Raw genomic sequence first — 16,692 nt, 5'->3', positions numbered from 1 at the left:
TCCCTTAACTGGGTGACTAATTTGTCCTTGGCCTTTTCTGTTTAGTGCTGTTGTGGTTTAACCCCATCCAACAGCTCAGCCCCACATAATCACTCAGTCACATCCCCTGGTTTGGATGGGGAAGAGAATCAGAAGAGTAAAAGTGAGAAAACCCATGGGTTGAGATAAAGACACTTTAATAGGGAAACCAAAGGCCACATGCACACAAGCAAAACATAACAAGGAATTAATTCATTGCTTCCCAAGGGCAGGCAGGTGTTCAGCCGTCCCCAGGAGAGCAGGGCTCAGGTGATGGTGTCTTGGGAAGACAAACACCATCACTCCAAATGCCCCCCTGTTCCTTCTTCTTCCCTCAGCTTTACATGCTGAGCACAATGCCATATGTTAGGGAATTTCTCTTGGGTCAGCTGGGGTCAGCTGTCCTGGCTGTGTCCCCTCACAGCTTCCTGTGCACTCCCAGCCTCCTCACTGGTGGGGTGAGGTGACGTGCAGAAAATGCCATAATCCTGTGCAAGCACTGTTCAGCAATAATGAATGTTTCTGTGTTATCAACACTGCTTTGGTCACAAATCCCAAATATAGCACCCTCTGAGCTACAATTATAAAAATTAACTTAATTTAGCCAAAACTAGTACAGCTCTATGTACTTGTCTGTAGAGTAAGTATTACCTTCTGGTTAAAAATATATATTTTGGAAATAAAAAAAAAAAATCTCACTTTTTTAAAAGGTCTCTGTGAAGAAAGGCATCATAATGTCTCCATAATTTGCCTTCTGCAAATAAAAACCTCATATTAGATCACAGGGGAAAAATTCATAAGCCAATTTTTTTTTTTTTTTTGTGTATTTGAACCCTCACAACATCTTAATTAAAACCATTGAGGGAAGGCAGTAAGCCATAATAGGCAAAGATGAACATGAGTGTTCTCACATTTTTTGGATATGGGGAAACGGTGATAATTTTTTTTGCATTGTAGTTCAAAATATATTTTGAGCTCTTGAGAGGAATGGTGCTCAACAGTATTCAATTATGCAGCTGAGAGAAACATAGCACTTCTGTCTTGCAGGAAATTCTGTTTTTTCACATTTGTTTTCCTCCTGAAGCAAGGAGGAAATTTGATCTTCATAAGTTTTCCAGGAGGTTTGTGTTCTGAAAGGTTCAAATTAGCAGGAGTCAAATCCTTTGATTTCAATACTGAAATTAAAGATTGACATTCCTGTCATTAGAAGGTTAGAATTAGCTTTTACTGAACTGAGTTTACAATCTTTCTTTCAAAGCAATTGTAGAGATAATTTATACTTCCTTGTGATAATGCATGATCTATTATGTTGTTCTTTTAGACCATTATGGAAGTCTGATACTGATTACCCTGGGACCAAAATTCATAGCTAGAGCTCTTCCTCCTACAATACATTGAAAAATTTGTAACTTCCATGAGGAGTATGTGTGTGTTCAGTCATTGTATTTCCCTTATGTAGATGTACTTTCAAGGATGACTCTTAGAAAAAAATTATTGGAAACTAAAATTTCAGCTCTTGTAAGGCAATGCAGCTTGAAGTGTAGTATGACAGACTATTTTAGGTTAAATGGTTATAAAGAGCTCATCTAGTCCAATCTCCTGCTTTAAACAGGGCAGACTTCAATATCAGAGCAGGTTTCTCAGGCCTTGTCTGTAGACTTTTTTTCAAAAGTAGGGTTTAGAAAATCTCCGAGGATGGAGATTCCCCATAAATTTTAGTCAGACTGTTTCACTGGTGTCATCGTGAAAGACCTGTTGTAGCTTGTAATCATTGCATCTTGCCCTTTGTCTGTGTGTCTCTGAGAAGAAAAGGCTGCATCTTCTCTAGAAACTGCTTGCAAATAGTGGAAGACTGCAATTAAGTTCCCCCCTTACCTTTCTGTATTCCAAGCTAAGAAAAACCATCTTCCTCAGCTGGACTTTGCTTCTTTTGTGTGAGGGCCCAAAAGTCTCTGGGTCCTCTAAGGCAAAGGAGTTTTTTTACACAGCCATGGGCCAGACTTCATCAAAGTGTTGCAGGTGAGGAACTAAGGGTCTGCCTGAGCCCATGATATTCCTGCCAACACATTTCTGCAGCTTGTCCAGCTCCTCCTGACTGGCAGGGCTGCCCTCCAATGCACCCACCATCCCTGCCAGCATGGAGCATCTTCTACTTCTTTCTCCCTTTCAGCAGTGAAGGACTCCTTAGCAGCTGCTGGTTAGACTTTGGCAGCCTTGCAGCAGCACCAGCTAGCCCTCTCAGCACCCTTGGGTGCCATGGGCTCATGCACATCCAGGTGAAGTAGTCCCTCACTCAGCTGCCAGCTGCCATGAGTAGCTTGTCCTCTCCAGGTCTTTGCTACCAGACATGCAGAACTGGGAGGACAGAGAGCAGCCCTTGCCAGCAGAGACAAAGGCAAAAAAATCACTAAGTGCCTCAGCTTTCTCTGTGTCCTTTGGCATGAGGTTGTCTTGACAACTTCTTCAGAACCCCTCTCATCAAGCTGTCTTGCATTTTTCTATATCTTGGCATATTGTCATGTCACTTCAAAATGCTTTGGACCATCTGAGATGTCGAAGTACTCTTTTTCAGTCAGGGCAATCCATGATGTAGCATTTCATTTATTTATTTTCTACTGTAAAATTGCTTTTGTTTGAAAAATAATTCTCATAAGGTATGCTTGATTAATGCTAATAACAGTGGTAATTTTCTAGTTTTTCATACCTGCAAAAGTCCAAAATTCTGATGAGATTGAAAGAAAAAACACTGAAATGGAAACACACTGCAAGAAAACATAAATTAAGCAGAAAAGAGATTAAGTAAAACTGAATAGTAATACATGCTGTATTGGCATTTTTTCCAGGTAGTACTTTCAACTAAACACAGGCAAAATTTCTTACTACTTCTGTAGCAACATATTTTTCTGCTTTCCTTTTTGCATACAGAAATTTCTACAAACAAGCTCTTATTTAAAGTAAGTTCTAATAAACTAGTTCTTTCATTAATGCTGTACATTTTGTAGATATTTGTCTTGATCGAGTCCTTTCCCCAAATACTTTGTCAAAGAAAATAACACAGATACCTTAAAAACAATTTGGATTATATGGCACCACTTTTCATCATGATACTACATCCAGTAAACTTGGAATGTCACAGTGTTGACTGGATAAGCAAACAGGCTTCACAGATGTAATTTCTGGTCTCTGGAAAGGACACAGAAGAATATTCAACTTTGACCTGGAAAAACCTTTCAGTCTCCTGACCTTTCAGTCTCTGGTTAACCTCCACAGATTGTGTGTAATGTGCAGACCTGTAGCTGAGTTCATGCATAAATACTTTTCTAGACTCTCAAGCTGCATGAGACTGGGTATATTCTCTTCCAGCAGACCAAGGATTTTCCTATTTCTAATCCAGAAGATGGAACATTTAGATAAAAATAAAATATAATAATATATTCAGCAAAAATAATTGTTCTTTCATTTTGCATTTGCCCCTAAAAACACCCATGGACAGCAGTCTTGCTTCTATGAAGTAGTCTGTTGAGTTTCAGTCAGTGTGTTAGCATGTGTTCAACCCCTTGTATTTATCTTGAAGCATGATAATTTTTATCTTGGTCTAATATTTGGCTCCTTCTGTTAATGCAAGCTGCTAAATTCCATTTTATTTTTCTCCTCTTTGAGTAAGTGATGGTTTACATGAGGGAGAAACTGTAATCCTTCTGCCACATTTGTACAGTTTTCTACTTTTGGTCCCAATTTACATTATCAAAATCACACTAATCTTTTTTCTTTTTTTTTTTCCTTTTCCCTTTCGTTGTTTCATTTTTCTAGCCAGTTCATCTAAGAAAATGTGTTTAGTTTCTTTGAAATTCATAGGTGCTTAACAACTATAAAATAGTTTATAAAAGAAACTATCTTCTTATGGAATATTTGACCTGAACAGCTCAAGATAAGAAAATGCATCAGATATTTTTTATTTTTATATATTTCCTCATGATATTTTCAGATTTTGGTAACTCAGAAAAATTAAAACTTTCTGGTGCGTACCTGAAATAAATATTGTTCTGGCTGTCCTGATGCTTCAGGGTGACATGAGAGATACTGATGTCTTTGGGTGCTGATTAAGGTTAAATTTCACTTACTTTACTCATTGCTTTTAATTAAGTGTATAGGTCAATTATGATGCATAGCATGTCAGCAGAATATAAAACTGTGCTGGCCTTATGTAAAGCATGGAGCACTGGGTCGAGTACAATGGCTGTTTCAGATGAAAGCAGTGTGTACTGCAGTGCAAGTTTTGGGCTGTGAAATTCACAGAATTGCCTTTCCCCGCTTGCACTGATGTCTGTACTGTGCTCTCCCATGTTGGGAGTGAACTCAGTTATTTAACTGAGTCCTGGTGCAGTCTGTGAGGCTATAACTTCCTTGTTTTCAAATTCCACACAGATAGTTCAGTATAATAAAAGCAGAGTGACCCCAGAGAAGGGGAGAAATTATACATCTGACTCCATGATTCAGAAGGCTAATTAATTACTTTATTATACTTGTATTATTGTATATTATGTTACTCTATATTACACTACATCTAAACTGAATCTGCACAAGCACTCCACTCCACTGCACGGAATCTTGTGACTGTCAGCTGATAGTCCCAACACACACGCCTGGATTCAATTGGTCAATGAATCAAAATACTCACCAGAATCCAATTACCAATTCCCTTCAGGTAAACAATCTTCCACAATGCATTCCACTTGTTCCAAAATATAGGAGCAGTTAATGAAATAAGAATTTTTTTTTTTTTCTTTCTCTGAGGTTCAGAGAAAGTGAATCCCAGAAAATCCTTGGAAAGTTGTGCCTTGCTTTTCTCTGTGAAGAGAAATGTGGCTACAGTTCATAACAGTACCATCCTGTGAATATTCCCAGAGTGCCTTACAGCAATCAAATAAGGAGGGCAAAGTGGATTTACACTTGGAATGTAGCATCAAAAGAACAGAACATTAAAATTATGTTCTTCAAGATATTTCAATTTTCTTAGAGCCATAGGCATTTAAAATGTATATTAGTATTTTAATTTCAGCTTTTATACATTGTACTTAATTTATATACAACTGTAATGGTATGTGATACAGTCTCACATACTGTTCTTGGGCTTGGAACTCAATTGTCTCTACCTTTGCAGTGTTAATACAGTGATTTTGGCTTTTTCCAGCTAACACTTTCCCAGGTGTGTTTTGGGAGCTAACACAATGAGCAGCTTGCAAGATTATCTTGGCTTGAAGAGTAAGACAATTTAGTATCATGGATATTACTAGTCCCATTCTTGACTACCTGGTTTCCACTGCCAGGGAATAATCCCAAGCATTTAGTTTACTAACACAGGCACAGCCTCTTAAGTAGAAGACTCATTAATTTAGCTGGATTGGAGCCAGAGTGCTCAGTCATTTGTATAATCAAATTCTAAAAAGAGGTAATAATATCTTAATTTATATTTTATTATTACTGATTGCTCATTAATATGTAATCAATCAATCCTTTGCATTTCTGAGTCAATTTCTTCATGAATTTATTGCTCGCTAAGGAGTGCTGCAGGCAGTATTACATATAAAAGTCCTGAAATTGACAGCTGTGGATTCACAAAGTGGGTATCTGGTTCAAAACTGTCTTTCAGCTCCACCTGAACTCAATAGGATTTTGAGAAAATCCTGCTAAACTGAGTGGGCAAAAAGGTGGCAGATGGACTTCAATGTAAATAAATATATTGCCTAGGGAAATTAGGAATGCATGATTTAATCCGTACTTAAATGATGCCAAAACCCTAAACTGTCACTTAAAACTCAAGGACTGCTCTGAAGTCATTAGCTAGAGTCCCAAGGCCAACAGAACACTGCCCATCATCACAGAAGGATGACAAAGGGACAAAGGACAAAACAGGAAGCTTCTTTTTGCAGCTGATTTTGTTCTGTACAAAAGCCTGACATGCACTGTCTCAAGAATGTTCTTCTGGCCTCTGTCTCTCAAGAAGGACTTGAGAGGTAAGAGATGGGCACCAAAAATGTGAAAAAGAGGAGCTGCCTCATAAGGAGAAGCTGGACAGACTGAGACTCTTGCATCTGTACAGAGTAGTCTGAGGAGGTTGTAATCAAGATTACAGAATCACCAGATCCCATTGTACCTGAACTAGGAGGCACTCTCTGAAGCTGCTGGGGACAGATGCAGCAATTTCACCTGCAGATAGTGGCTGTGGCTGTGGGATCTTCCTGGACTGCACCTTCTGCTGCCGTCACAGGAAACAAAGTCTTGGGCTAGAGGGACCAGTGGTTTGAAGAAGCATGGTAATATGTTGTTAACGTAATTCTAGTGAGATAATATTTTATGAGGGTGTCGTGGTTTGACTAGGAAGTGAGGTTTATAAAGTGTTGTTTTTTCCCTCCATTCCCAAGTTAGAGCCTGCTTTGTTCTGTTCCCGGGTCACATCTCACAGTAACCATTTTGGGAAATACACCTTTCATGGGGGCACTGGCACTGTGCCAGAGTCAATCCATGACAGAGGGCGAATGTCTTTGCTTGCCTCCAAATAGAAAATCCTCCATTTAGGAATGTACCGTACTATTTTCATTTTTGTTTTGATTGTACTTTTAAATGCATTAAACTTTTCTGCTGCCTTTCTAGATTGGATTTTTTCACTAGCTTTAGTTTCCTTTGTTAATTTTCTAACTATTCTGATTATGATACCTGTCTAAGAGGAGTGGGGCAAATCAATATTCAGAGGTGTTTATTTTTCCATTGCCTGCCGTGGGAGTTTAGTTAAATATCTTAGACTAGAACCCCTAACTTTAAGATGGCTAATGCTGGGTGAAATTTATTTGCCCCAGCTATATGAAATGCCTCCTGTGACTATGCACTGTTCATTCATATAAGAATATCTGTTTCACATTGTTGGTGACACAGATGGTGGGATCAAGTGCACCCTCAGCAAGTTTGCCAACACCACCAAGCCGTGTGGCACAGTCAACACGCTGGAGGGAAGGAATGCCACCCAGAGAGACCTGGGAGGGCTTGAGGAGGGCCTGTGCAGTTCAACAAGACCAAGTGCAAGGTCCTGCACCTGGGTTGGGTCAATCCCAGGCACAAATACAGACTGGGCAGAGAATGGGTTGAGAGGAGCCTGAAGGCGAAGAACTTGGGGGTGTTGGCTTAAGAGAAGCTCAACATGAGACAGCCACGTGCCCTTGCAGCCCAGAAATCCAACCACATCCTGGGCTGCGTCAACAGCAGCATGGGCAGCAGGTCGAGGGAAATGATTCTTCCGCTCTACTCTGCTCTCATGAGAGTCCTGGCTGGAGGTCTGCACCTGGCTCTGGGACCTCCAATGTAAAATGGACATGGACCTGCTGGAGCAAGTCCAGAGGATAGCCACAAAGATGACCAGAGGTGGATGGGACACCTTGAAGACAGGCTGAGAGAGTTTGGCTTCTTCTGATGCAGAAAAGAAGGCTCCAGAGAGACTTTTAAAGTGTCTTCCAGTAAAGGGGACAGACAAGAAAACTGGAAAGGGACTGTTTACAAGGGCATGCAATAATAGGACAAGGAAGAATGGCTTTAAATGAAAGGGCAAGTTTAGATTAGATATAAGGAAGAAATTGTTTACTGTGAGGATGGTAAGACACTGGAACAAGTTTCCCAGAGAAGCTATGGATTCTCCATCCCTCATAGAGTGTTCAAGGGCATGTTGGATGGGGCCCTGAGTAACCTCGTCTAGTGGAAGGGTCCCTGCCTGTGGAAGGGGGTTGGTACTAGATGATCTTTAAGGTTGCTTCCAACTTGACCCATTTCATGATTCTATGATAAGATGTAACTTCTTGTAGCCACTGTTCCCCCACCAATCACTGACCTTCATTAGTGTGGATAATTCAGATTTTTTGGTGTAAAGCAGTTCTGTAGCTGTTGACATATTTGGAATTTTCAGATTTCCACTTGCCAATAGTTTTTTTTAAAAATGAAGTGTCCTGAATGTAGATTACCATTACAGTATCATTATATCCTTTAAAAATATCATTCTCATTCAAGTCAGGCAATCTATTTGCATTAGGAATACTGACTGCTGCAAGACTATTGAGGTGCACTGGGGGAAAGACTTTTTAATCTTCATCTATACCTTATGTTCTTTTCCTAAGTGTCCTCTGCAGTTTGCTGTAAAAGATGGCAGTAGATTCAAGAGACCTTTGGTGTGGTTTGGTACACTTCCACTTTCCTTGTTAGGTAGGTGTCTGTGTCATGTCTCTATGTCAAATCATGAATTTGATTTGATTTGTCTTAAAATCCTTAAGTTTGGGAAGAAAACTACTGCTCTCTTCTTTTTAACATGATTCGATTAAATTTGTCTGTGACATGGTGAATTTGCATTTCTGCTAGATTTGTCTTTTTGATTATTTTCTTTTTCGAGGTAGTTTTATATCTTCTTGTCTGTTCCAAATAATCCTGAAGAGGCTGCCCATACTGTGTGACCCCCATTTATAGTATGGCACAGAGTGAAACCCCTCATTTTTTTCACTTGTTTTGCAGCCCACCATTCATTTCTGGAATTTTATTTCTTCACTTGTTTGTGGGCCTGAAAAAGCCACCAAGAAGATCGTTTAGAATTTCCTTCTCTTCAGTTCTTTCCCAAATCCTTTAAATCTTCTATAATTGGTTCCAATGTATGCCACCTTCATCTGAGAGATGACAGATGACTTTCTTCAGTTTATTCACTCTTTGTGTTTGATTTCCTATTTTTGGTCTATGGAGACTTAATTTCTTTTATTGTCCCCATTTCTTTCCAGCTATCACTTCCTGATTTCATTAAGACTCCTCAGACTGCATTTTTGACAACCATAGGGCCACTAGAAAGGGCTTTACAAAAGGTATTAAAACTTCTGAAACCCTCCAGGCAGATGGGTCTCTCTTAAAACTTTGTGATTTATTCTGCAGAAGAAGCAGAATAAGCAAGCCCCTGGAGTGGAAGCAGGGGTTAGTCACTGTGAGAGAAACCCAAATGTGAACAATTCTTTTAATGAGGAAAGGAGGTTTAATGTATGTCTTCATTGCTTGAGATAACACACTTTCCTTTTACTTCTGCAGAGCACATGGGTTTTACTAGCTGTGACTGAGAAGCAGTTCATTTTCTAGGCAATTTGTATAGGAAAGAAAGGGAAATAATTTTATCTATTTTATTTTATTTACAGATTAGATCAGTGAGTTTATTTAATTTCAGGTATAGCAGCCTGAAAAGGGAAAGAATTCAAACATTAATAGTCTTTAATGTGGTAATCCCAATTCAATAATATGCAAAGCAAGAGACATAATTTTCAGAACAACTTGATAAACAGATTACAAGGTGGTACTTCCAGTAGAAATAGATAAGAGAAATATATTTTTGTTTTATGGTGAAATCCTGTGTCCAGTAGTGTCTGAATTTGATACTTATTAGAAACAAAGGAAAATGATGGATTGCAGGACTTGCCAATAATTAATCAGACCAACAAACTACACATGTTTAGCTTCTCTCAGTTCAGAGGAAATGGAGTAATAGATATAACATCTCTTAGCCCAGTAATGATCAGTTTATATTCTGAAACTTGTTATTGATTTCACCTTTGACTTAATGGTAATGACAAAATGGGTAATAAAATTATCCAGCTTCCAAAAATACGTATGTGTGTCCAGATGCAGTAGCAACAGGGGGCAGCAGATCTTCAGTTGTCATAGATCCACAACTGAGGCTGAGCTATGACAGTTTGCACAAGTCCAGTTGCTGGATCTCTCTGGTGGATTTTCCTCCTAGCTTGTCTCATTGATTCCTTGCACCTGTGTAGTAGACCAGAGCATAGCAGATGTTGCTTTCAGCAAAGAAGCAATCTTTTCAATAGTCATTGAATACGACTTCATAAATATTTCCTAAAGCAGTTTTGGGCTTAGATTTCTGCAGGATGGGAGCCTCAGTAGGCATTCATCCCTGCAGTCCCCCCATACCCACTCTCCTCTAATAGTGTGGTTCAGAGGGAAACCTATCTCATATGACAGTATTTATATTGTATGAATAAGTCATTAAGCCCAAAGTCAGCCCCCAGTTACAGTGGAATCACTGTCTGAGATGAAATGTCAGCTGTGCTTGGATCCTTTAGTTCTTCTCAACTCCATGATAGTTTTAATCTGCTGATCCATGTTTGGATACAACAATCCTCTGTATTTTCAACATAATTCTGTCATGATCCGCTGAAAGAAGTCTGGAAAAGATTTTCCAGTGGTTTTCACACAAAAGCTGTTGACAATTACACCTTGATGCCTTGTTAATGTCAATTGTTTAGCAAAGATAAAATTACTTTGTAGGTTGCTGTATGTAAGTTCTTCACAAGGATTGAGCTAGACCTGTGGATTTCAATGACTCTTTGGGATATAACATTGGTTCATTTTAAAAACTGATATTGCGAACAGTAGGATCTGAATGAATCAGACTACATTGCTACCTTGTGCCTTTCATCCTTGTTATGTATAGGAGAAATGGGGGACAAAGGACAGAAGGGCAGCATAGGACGTCATGGAAAAATTGGTCCTATTGGTTCAAAAGGTATGTTTAATTCAATTATTTCTCCATTTGTGTTTCAGGTGAAAATTGTGTGATCATTTATGTGAAAAGTTTAGAGGCTTGGAAAATGGCTATTAAGTCTCACAGTTTACCCTAGTAGGAATTTTCTCACTCTGTAGTCAGCCAGGTCACTGAGATTTCTCAACCAGTTACCTTTGCTGTGACAGCAGTATATTTGGTGTTGAAGCACTGTGAGTATCCTGGTTTGAGGATAAATAAAGAACTTTGCACTGTCACACAAGTGTGGACAGTTGAAAAAGATGGGAAGATGTGCTGTACTTTGGCAGACTTAAGCACCAGAAGATGTGTTTTATTATGTTGGCTGCTTCATAGGCTTCCTATGTGACTTTGGTTAAGTCATTTGGACCAGTGTTTACCTAATCATCTAGATCATGATTCTAAGTTTAGGTATATCCAGCCCTTTTCTCTCTACAGCATCTGAGTTTACTAGTTCTGTGAAGTTTATGAATGTCAAGAAGTGAATATTGATGCATATTATTTGGATTCAAGTTTCATAGCTTTGGATGGGCTTTATTGTGGAATGACTAGGACAGAAAAATCTTTATTTTTGCTTGGGCATATTTCTACTCTCCACGTTTGAATTTTACTAGGGAAAAAATAGATAAGTGCTAAATGAACTATTAACAGAAAAGGCAGCATTAACATTATGTTATTTTTCATGTCTTCAGGTGAAAAAGGAGATAATGGTGACATAGGACCACCAGGTCCTAATGGTGACCCAGGTAATCCATAACACACCTTGTTTATGTGAAAGACTTTTCATCACTAAAAATACATCTGCTTACATACTGGGAGAAATAATGAATTATTTTTTTCATTCCTACTATAATATTTCACTGTGATATTTTCAAATGACTTAAAATCATTGACGTTGCAGCAGTTGCTGGACTTGCAGTGTATATGCTAAATCAGTATCTCATACTTTCTCCAAGTAATCTCTCCAGAAGCCTAGTGGAAATTGAAGTCAGACTGTCTGTATGATTCATCACCAGGGCAAAGGAACATGTCTGCATATCTCTCTTTGTCTTCCAGTCAACACAAAGGAGCAGGTTGGATGCTCCTGCCCATCCATGGATTATAGTTATAGGAGCAACAGATTGTCAAGAACACAGATCACAGAATAGGTCAGGTTGGAAAGGACCACATTGGGTCAGCTGGTCCAACCTCTGCTCGATCAGGGTACTCCCAGAGCACATGGTTCAGGATTGTCCAGACAATTCTTGAATATCTCCAGTGGGGGAGACTCCACAACCTCTCTGGGCAATCTGTTCCTGTGATCTGTTACCCATACAGTAAAGAAGTTCTTCCTCATGTTCAGGAGGAACTTCCTGTGCATCAATTTCTGTCCATTGCCTCCTGTCTATTGCTTGGCACCACCAAGCAGAGCCTGGCTTTGTCTTCTCGTCATGCTCTCTTCAGATTCTTACATGGATCTTCCAGAGGTATGAGGTGTTCTAGAGAAACAGCCTAGCATATGAAGTGCAAGCCCTGCAAGAGTGGCAGGTTGGGATTGGACTGAATTCATCCTTTCCTGGCAGAGTGCATTGGAGATGCACAGATTAGATTTCCCATGAGAACAGGAATTGTCACTCTAACTCTAGGGTCAGCATGCTGTGCACCTGGCCATCATGCACAGTTTTGCAGGGCAGGTACCCTGTGCTCAGACTAACTTACACAACTGAGCAGAGTAGCTGGGTAGTCCAGTGCAGATTTTAATAATTACATACAGAACTGCAAACTGTAATAAATGCAAATGGTAATTGATCTTAATTTTGAGATTTGTGGTCAGAGATATAACAATTACTCTTTTAGTATTCACATTCAGATTGTCTTTGTCAAACCTATACCAGTTTGGGTTAATAGATGATTTTCTAGTGTCTAATTTTATTATCAGAAGTATTGTAAATTCTGTACTTTCAAAAACAGAGAACTGCTTTTTGCAGGTAATTGTGTGCAATATGTGGTTGGAATTTTGGATCTGCTGGGATATGTTCCCTGTGAACAACTTGTAAACAATGTTTTTGCCATGAAAGAAATCTTTGAGAAATGGGGATTTTTGGAAAATGTTTTTAGTTGAAAAATATTGTGGGTGTTTTGCAGAGAATATCTGTCTGTGTTTAGGTTAATGCTAATTATTCAGGATGGAAGATTTGTAGGAAGTGAACTGATCTGTTCTACACGGGCCCAGACTCCCCTGAGAATCATATAATGGTGCAGGATAGTGAAGGCTCTAATTTTCTGTCTGTTACTTGCAAGACAGCTTTCTCCAGGGCTGCCACACCGAGCCTTTTCATAAAACTGTTGAGACAATTGTTGAAATTAAGTAGCTTTTTGATTTGGGTGTATCTACGTCATTTCACAGGCATCCCTTGTGAGTGCAGTCAGCTAAGGAAGGCTATTGGTGAAATGGATATTCAAGTAGCCCAGCTGACGACAGAACTAAAATTCATAAAAAATGGTAGGTTAATTTTATATAACTGTTTTCCTTTCTTTTTGCCTCATTTTATCGGTGTAATCGCTCGTAAAGAGTGCCACCGTTCCACATCTGATTTGTGAAGCTATTTTGGGGTGTGCAGTAACTTGGTTTATAGAAATGCGAGTGCTCACTTTTCAGCACTGCCCTCCCCCGCAGCTGTCGCCGGTGTGCGTGAGACAGACAATAAGATATATCTGCTGGTGAAGGAGGAGAAGAGGTACAAGGAAGCCCAGCTGTACTGCCACGGACGAGGAGGGACGCTGAGCATGCCCAAGGATGAGACTGCCAACAACCTGATTGCCTCGTACATCAACCAAGCTGGGCTCACCAGAGTCTTCATTGGGATTAACGACCTGGAGAAAGAGGGGAATTTCGTCTATTCTGACCGGTCGCCCATGCAGACCTTCAACAAATGGCGCAGCGGGGAGCCCAACAACGCTTACGACGAGGAGGACTGTGTGGAGATGGTGGCCTCTGGGGGCTGGAATGACGTTGCCTGTCACATTACCATGTATTTCGTGTGCGAATTTGACAAAGAAAATGTCTAAGCTGCTCTGCTCTTTCTCTATTTTAAGAAAAATGTTTAAGACAGTGATACAACATGGTTACTCCGTGTTTATAGGGTACAAGTGAAATTTTACAAGTATGCGGTGTCGGAGTTGTACAGCTGTAAATACAGTCAAATATCAGAATTTACCCTTCAGAAGGGAAGAGCAGTAATAAGGTATAGCTTGGTTGGCTTTTTCTTTATTTAGGAAAATATATCTGTTTAGATAAAAATGTGCTTTGGGGCTAAATTTTGCCCTTACAACAGATAACAAATGTTAATATGACTGTAAGGGAAGGCAGAATTTGGCCTCTAGTTGTTAGAATGGTTAGAGTTAGATTCCTGATATTCTTTTATCTTAGCAAAATTTGTAGTTATAAATGCTAATAACTTGCAGTGCTACAGGGATATTTTGGTAACAAGGCATATTTTGTATACTCCAGTTAATAAGTACAAATATTACTGTAGGTTTTTTGAAGGTTAAAACTTTTTTTTTTAAACTGGCCAAAGCAAATCAAAAGTCAAGATTCCTACCAGTTTTGTAATGTTTCTTCATTAAACTGTTCACAGATGTATGACCAAAAAGCATTTAAGTAAACTGAATTTTAGTTCTGAGGGAGGAAAAAGTCTAGTGAAAGGTGTCCCTGCCCATGGCAGGGGGTTTGAACTAAGTAACTTTTAAGGTCTCTTCCAACCCAAAATATTCTATGATTCCATGATTCTATGGTATGAAAATTCTTATAATTTAGTACTAAGAGGGTTTCCATCCAGGTGGTGTTTTGGGATTGGCTGAACGTAAAAGTAACAGTTTGATTTTCTGCATTCCTTAGTTGAAAAGGACTCAGTGCATGAAGTATTTTAGACCCTGAATAATTCCCTAAAGTAAATGCTTCATATTTCTTTAAGATAATCTTGGTGCATCTTGTTACAAAACAAACAAAAATACCAGCCCTCCACAATTTAAGTCAGACTTCATATATATGCAATTAAGCTCATGAAAACACATTAGCGATCAGTTCCTTTTAGTAAGAAAACAGCTTGCATGTTTACACAGATTGTTAAAACAATCCCCTGAAAAGCAGAAGAGTTTCCGAAATTTTCCTGTGTATATAGCAGTAATAAATAACTTTGCACAAATAATTTATGTACCAAATTTACATTGAAAAAAGGATGTATATTAAAAAAAAAAAAAACAGCATAATTTCACAAAAGAAATGATGAATTACTTTAAATCTTCCCAGGAGCCAGTTGCATGCCACCTCATCTTACTGTTAGGCACAGAAAAATTGAAAAAATTTGCAAAATATCTGTGTTTCTTTAGGAATACCTTGCACAGTGTTTTGAGATGATTTTTAAGAATAAATGATCCTTGCATGACATTCTGGTCAAAATGCATATCTGATCATTATGGCAGATTGGCATATAAGATATCCACAGTGGATACGGCATGTGGTCCCAGAGATTTCCTTACAGCAGGGAAACCAACTCATATCAACTCTGCTGTGCTGCAGCATGTAAACAATGACATTATTTGATTTATATACCTAAGAGAACAAACTGTTTTGTTTGATATATTTACTCTGTAAATCTCTCTCCTTTATATATATATGTTTGTTATTAATTTTGAAGATCACTAGCAGTACTACAGTATCCTATAGTATTTGATTATCAGCCCAGCTCCAGAGAAATAACTCAAAATGAATGGGTTCTTTGATTGCTTTATTTTCCTTTAATAAAGATAGGTATGATACCTGTGTGTTAGTTATTCTTCCAACTGCATATTGAAATCTATTAAATAATGTGAATCTCTTTCTACACTAATATTCAAAGACTCTGTAGAATTTGCAGGGAGCTAGCAATTCCAGTAAAGCAATTTGTTTAGAGTAGTGCTTTGAATATCATGATTGTTTCCTGCCTGCTATAGAAATCCTCAGAAACCGTTTAAATCTCCAATATACTTTTGTCAAATCATTGTTGCTATATTAAAACAGTCCAAACCTGAGATATAGATATTTGAAGCTCCCTCATTATGTGTGCTGAAGTTGCTGTTTTTCACCTAGGTTTTTAAAGTTTCTGTTGTATTGTTCAATTTCCTCAGAAAGATGAAAAGAGGCCTTTTAGGGAGATATGAAGCTTTTTGAGATGCCATAAAATGCTCCTATTTTAGCTGAAGTCACACCAGGTTTTAAAGATTTCCTCGACATGTGTAGCATTTAAACAGTCTCAGTTTCTACTAAAATTTAGCATAAAAAGTAAAAGCAATGGAAAAACATTTTTCATAGTTTTCATGTTCTTCAGGAGATTTTCTTGCACTACTTGATATGTGAGGTAGAAACTAAATTAGTTTCTTTGTGGGATACCTGTACACTGGCTGCAGCTGCCCTTATTTCAACATTTGAGCAAAGGGAGCAAGGCTGGTCTGTAAGGTCTGTAGCTGTCCTGCAAGGGACAGCTGATATGTACCCCTCTGAGGAACTGGGTGGGAAATGATGGAGGCATTGGAAATGAATGAGCCCTTCATAATTTCTTTCACCCTCTAGTTGCTGGTGCCTGTAGGTAGACCCTTGCTGGAGGCAAAAATCAATGTTGCATGTAGTGCTCAGCCGGCTTGAAACCTGCTGACATGCTTGGTAAGGTTTCCATTATTCTCCTTGGAATTTGGAACTATTGTTTTTTTTTTAAAAAAATGAAATGAGTGATAAGTTAATTTTACTTGAGGTGTTTTCCATGTCCATTAAAACATAAATTGTAATATGATTACTCATTTTGTGTAGCTCTGCAAAAGCCTTTGGAACATGTATGTCTGGCAAGCAGAGGCGTTTCTCAGACTATTCTTATATGCTCTATTTTTGATTGATTAATTCTCCTCATAAATACATCCCCGTAGCCCTTATTTATTTTATTCTTGAATAAAGGGCATTCTATGGCATTTTAAAAAGGCGAAAATAGCAGGGTTGGTTTTTTTTTTTTTTTTATGTAGCAGCCCATTCAGGTTTGTGAATGACTTCTTCACATAAAATGTGGATT

General features: G+C 38.7%; 1 protein-coding gene across 5 annotated transcripts in view; it reads left to right on the top strand.

Annotated features, from left to right (window-relative positions):
* COLEC11 (collectin subfamily member 11) overlaps positions 1-15,740 on the top strand; it is a 37,907-nt gene extending 22,167 nt beyond the window's left edge. For 2 of the 5 annotated variants that reach the window (XM_041421812.1, XM_041421821.1), the window contains exons 4-7: positions 10,532-10,603; positions 11,311-11,364; positions 13,005-13,100; positions 13,257-15,740. In XM_041421812.1, the coding sequence (XP_041277746.1) occupies positions 10,532-10,603; positions 11,311-11,364; positions 13,005-13,100; positions 13,257-13,666 (632 nt within the window). In that variant the 3' untranslated portion in view covers positions 13,667-15,740. The remainder of the gene's footprint in view (positions 1-10,531; positions 10,604-11,310; positions 11,365-13,004; positions 13,101-13,256) is intronic. The other 3 variants (XM_041421829.1, XM_041421847.1, XM_041421838.1) reach the window with 3 other exon arrangements.
* The last annotated feature ends 952 nt before the right edge of the window (positions 15,741-16,692 follow it).

This window comes from Onychostruthus taczanowskii, unplaced genomic scaffold (assembly GCF_017590055.1).
Source record: "Onychostruthus taczanowskii isolate IOZ18803 unplaced genomic scaffold, ASM1759005v1 scaffold11, whole genome shotgun sequence".
In the NCBI taxonomy this organism is placed as follows: domain Eukaryota; kingdom Metazoa; phylum Chordata; class Aves; order Passeriformes; family Passeridae; genus Onychostruthus; species Onychostruthus taczanowskii.
The sequence above is the reverse complement of the archived record's forward strand: the minus strand, read 5'-3'. Positions and strand labels throughout refer to the sequence as shown.